Source organism: Tupaia chinensis, unplaced genomic scaffold (assembly GCF_000334495.1).
Source record: "Tupaia chinensis unplaced genomic scaffold, TupChi_1.0 Scaffold000146_1, whole genome shotgun sequence".
Classification (NCBI taxonomy): Eukaryota; Metazoa; Chordata; class Mammalia; order Scandentia; family Tupaiidae; genus Tupaia; species Tupaia belangeri.
Genome location: NW_006159616.1, coordinates 3,425,737 through 3,429,690, shown reverse-complemented (window position 1 = coordinate 3,429,690; position 3,954 = coordinate 3,425,737). Strand labels below are relative to the sequence as shown.

The following is a 3,954-nucleotide window of genomic DNA, read 5'->3' as shown; positions in this document are numbered from 1 at the left end:
TGTAATAGGACATGCAGAAGGAATGTCTGCTGGACTTCCCGCCGGGCTCTCCTCTCTTCTCAGGATGCAACGTGGAGAACGCCTGCTACCCGCTGGGTGTCTGTGCCGAACGGACCGCCCTCCAGAAGGCCATCTCGGAAGGGTACAAGCGTTTCAGGGCAATCGCTATCTCCAGGTGAGTGAGAGCAGGCTGCAGCAGTACGCATTCGTCTTCAGCCGTCATCCTCCGTGCAGATATTACTCCTTCCTTCATCCAGCTGACATCTGTTTACGCAGCCTTCTATGTACCAGGCCCCGTGCAGGACTCAGGGCCGGGTGCTGGGGACAGGAGGCAGACAGGAAAGCTTACGGAGCAGGAAAACAGCCCAGGCAACTGTAGTTTAGGGTAGGTGCGTTCCTGTCCCACAGCACAAAGTATATCAGAAGCCCAGCGAGACACCATGGGAAGGCAGCGTAGAAACCTAAACCTGGAGGCACCCCAAAGTCACCTGGTATAGACTCCCCTGCCACCACCACCCCAGCCCCATTATTTAGGCTTTTGTCATAGGGCACGTTTGCTTGTCAGAGAGAGACAGAGAGTGATAGAGAGAGGAAAGGTAAGAAATCCCCCCCGGGGAGGATGGCCACACCACAATCCCTTCTCCTCCAATCTCCTCTCCGGATTTTGGGCATGGACAGACACTCACCTGATGTGATTCTCAAGGCACTGGATCTGGGACTCAAACCCCCAGTCAGCCATGTGGAACCCAGCACCTTAACCACCATGCCACCTGCTGGTCCACTACCCCCATTTTACAGCTGGAAAAACTGAGGCAGCTTTCTTGGGAGAGCCAGAACAAAACCCAGGCCCCAGAATTTCACTCATTCTACTGAGCCCTGTGGGCCCAGAGGTCAGGCGCTTTTCCCTGCTCCCCTTGGGCTCACTCTGGGATCCTGAATGAGCCGCGCAGGACTGTGGACCCCTTCATTCTGCAACGCTCACCTCTAGGTGCCAGAATCTGAATTCAAGACCAGCTGTGGGGTGACAGCCCAGGAACACTGGAGTGGTTCAAACTAATCAGCTCGTCCTGTTCTGGTTGAACGTGAGCCCGGTCACCTCCCTCTGCATGCCCTAAACTCGAACAGCCTGCTCCCGGGGCGCACCCTCGAGGGGAGCACGCTGAGTCCTGTGGCTGCAGCAGGCTGGGTGGTTTTAGGATCCAGGCATACAAATGAGCTCTCCTACTGATTTGGCCCCACTGATTTACCGTAATGGCGAATGGCTCCCGTGTGTACCTTCACATTGTCTCTGAGGGAGGGTTTTCTTAGCCAGTTAGTGATACAATGACATGGGGGATGTTTAACCACCAGAAAGAGCCTGCGTGGCTGATCAAGGGCCGTCTGGAGGGACATCTGGCTTCACAGGCCCCAGTCCCTGCGTGAATTCTCTCCTCCCCATGGTGGGCCACAGCACCTTTCTGGAAGAAATGGAAGCCCCTTAGAGCAAGGCCAACGGGGCCCTGCGACAGAAGCAGGCCCTAAACATGGCCTTGGACTGGCTTTCGGAGGGGTCCGGCTCATTCCAGGTCTGTTTCTGAGAAAGCAGAGCCCTGAGTGCACCTTACAGAGAAGACCCCTGCTTCCAGGAGCCTTCCCCGTGACCCGGGTCTGTCTGGCCTCCCTTCAGCTTTGGGAGGAGTAAATGAGGCTGCTCTGGGAACATCGTGTGCAGACGAGTGGAGATCAGGATGTGAATTGCACTTTATGATAAAAAGGGGGGGAAATAACTCAATTTCAAAACTGATCCAAGAAAATAATAACATTCTGTGGAAAAAAACAAGCCAAAGTCAAAAAGTAACCTTGCAGTAACCTTGCTCTGTTTAGAATTTTCCAAATGAAAGGCTTTTTCTCTTGGTCATTATCTACTTTTAAACATGACTGGGTATTGCTAGCAACGATTAGAAAATGTCCTTATTTGCACAGAAGCTGCCTTTTCTCAGCACCCGACTGCTCTGCCCTAGGTATCCAGCTCGGATTGGCATCCCTGAGTCAGAAAGGCGGCCCTGATCGGGCTCATGGTTTGTTAAGTCGAGAGCAAGGATTTAGAGGACGGATGGGAAATGCCAGCTCCCTTGTCAACACTGGATGGGGCTGAGCCTCCCGAGAGCCCCTCCGAGACCTCGCAGGACAGGACCACACTGAGGAAGGCACATGCATCTGCAGAGCCCAGGCTGGGAAGCTGCAGAGAGATAAGCTCACACCGCCCCCCACACTGGGGTCTCAGCTGTAGTCACCACAATCGATGGGTTTCCAGCCTGTCAAGTCTGATAAGCGTGGCCTCGGTGTGTGACCAAGGTCAGCACAAACTATAGAAAACAGCACATGCCCAGCAAAAGGCAGGACATGGTGAAGGGCAGGGGAGGGAGAAAGGGGGGAGCATGAAAGAACTATCCTGATGCAACCTGCAGTTCGGCTTTAAGTGCTCACCCTTGGCAGGAATGTTGAGTTATGAATGGTTCAAAGCCCAGACTCCAGGGCGGTGAGACCTGCTTCCCGATCCTGCTCTGCTGCCACCCTCAGGCATGTTGTCAGACTCCCCTCTCTCTCTTTTTAAGTTTATTTATTTAAGTTTCACTATAGAGTATGTGCACTCACCAGAGAAAAAAGGAAATAGGAAATCACCCCCGGGGGAGCATGGCCACACCACAATCCCTCCTCCTCCACTCTCCTCTCACGTCCAGTGTGTTTCTCAAGTTGCCAGGTCCAAGACTTGAACTGTGCAGCCTGCTATGTGGGATCCAGCTGCCTTAACTTCCATGCCACCTGCTGACACCTATTTCTCAGAGTCTCTGGTTCTTGTTACAGTTAGAGCTTGGACTTAGGGTTATGTTGACTGGTTAGGGCTAGGGTGAGGGTTTGGGTTCTGGTGACAGGTGGTTGAGTGTTACGGTTAAATTTAGGTTTAGGGCAAGAGCTGGGGTGAAGAGTGGGGTTAGGGTTCAGGTCCGGGCAAGGCTTCAGTTTGGGCCAAGTTTGACCATTAGGTTTAGGAGTCAGGGTTATGGTTGGGCGATAGAGTCAGGGTTAAGGTGAGTTTTACGGTAAGGTTAGGGTGAGTGTTAGATTCAGTGTTAGGATTAGGAGTGAATATTATGTTCAGGGTTGGGCTTTAGGCGTGGGTTTGGGTCTGGGTCAGGATTGGCATCCCTGAGTCAGAAAGGCGGCCCTGATCGGGCTCATGGTTTGTTAAGTCGAGAGCAAGGATTTAGAGGACGGATGGGAAATGCCAGCTCCCTTGTCAACACTGGATGGGGCTGAGCCTCCCGAGAGCCCCTCCGAGACCTCGCAGGACAGGACCACACTGAGGAAGGCACATGCATCTGCAGAGCCCAGGCTGGGAAGCTGCAGAGAGATAAGCTCACACCGCCCCCCACACTGGGGTCTCAGCTGTAGTCACCACAATCGATGGGTTTCCAGCCTGTCAAGTCTGATAAGCGTGGCCTCGGTGTGTGACCAAGGTCAGCACAAACTATAGAAAACAGCACATGCCCAGCAAAAGGCAGGACATGGTGAAGGGCAGGGGAGGGAGAAAGGGGGGAGCATGAAAGAACTATCCTGATGCAACCTGCAGTTCGGCTTTAAGTGCTCACCCTTGGCAGGAATGTTGAGTTATGAATGGTTCAAAGCCCAGACTCCAGGGCGGTGAGACCTGCTTCCCGATCCTGCTCTGCTGCCACCCTCAGGCATGTTGTCAGACTCCCCTCTCTCTCTTTTTAAGTTTATTTATTTAAGTTTCACTATAGAGTATGTGCACTCACCAGAGAAAAAAGGAAATAGGAAATCACCCCCGGGGGAGCATGGCCACACCACAATCCCTCCTCCTCCACTCTCCTCTCACGTCCAGTGTGTTTCTCAAGTTGCCAGGTCCAAGACTTGAACTGTGCCGCCTGCTATGCGGGATCAAGCTGCCTTAAC

General features: G+C 53.2%; 1 protein-coding gene across 1 annotated transcript in view; it reads left to right on the top strand.

Annotated features, from left to right (window-relative positions):
- Nucleotides 1-3,954, top strand: part of CDA (cytidine deaminase) — a 26,515-nt gene that overhangs the window by 14,295 nt on the left and 8,266 nt on the right. Inside the window, exon 2 of the mRNA XM_014586539.2 lies at nt 64-175. Coding sequence (XP_014442025.1) covers nt 64-175 — 112 coding nt within the window. The remainder of the gene's footprint in view (nt 1-63; nt 176-3,954) is intronic.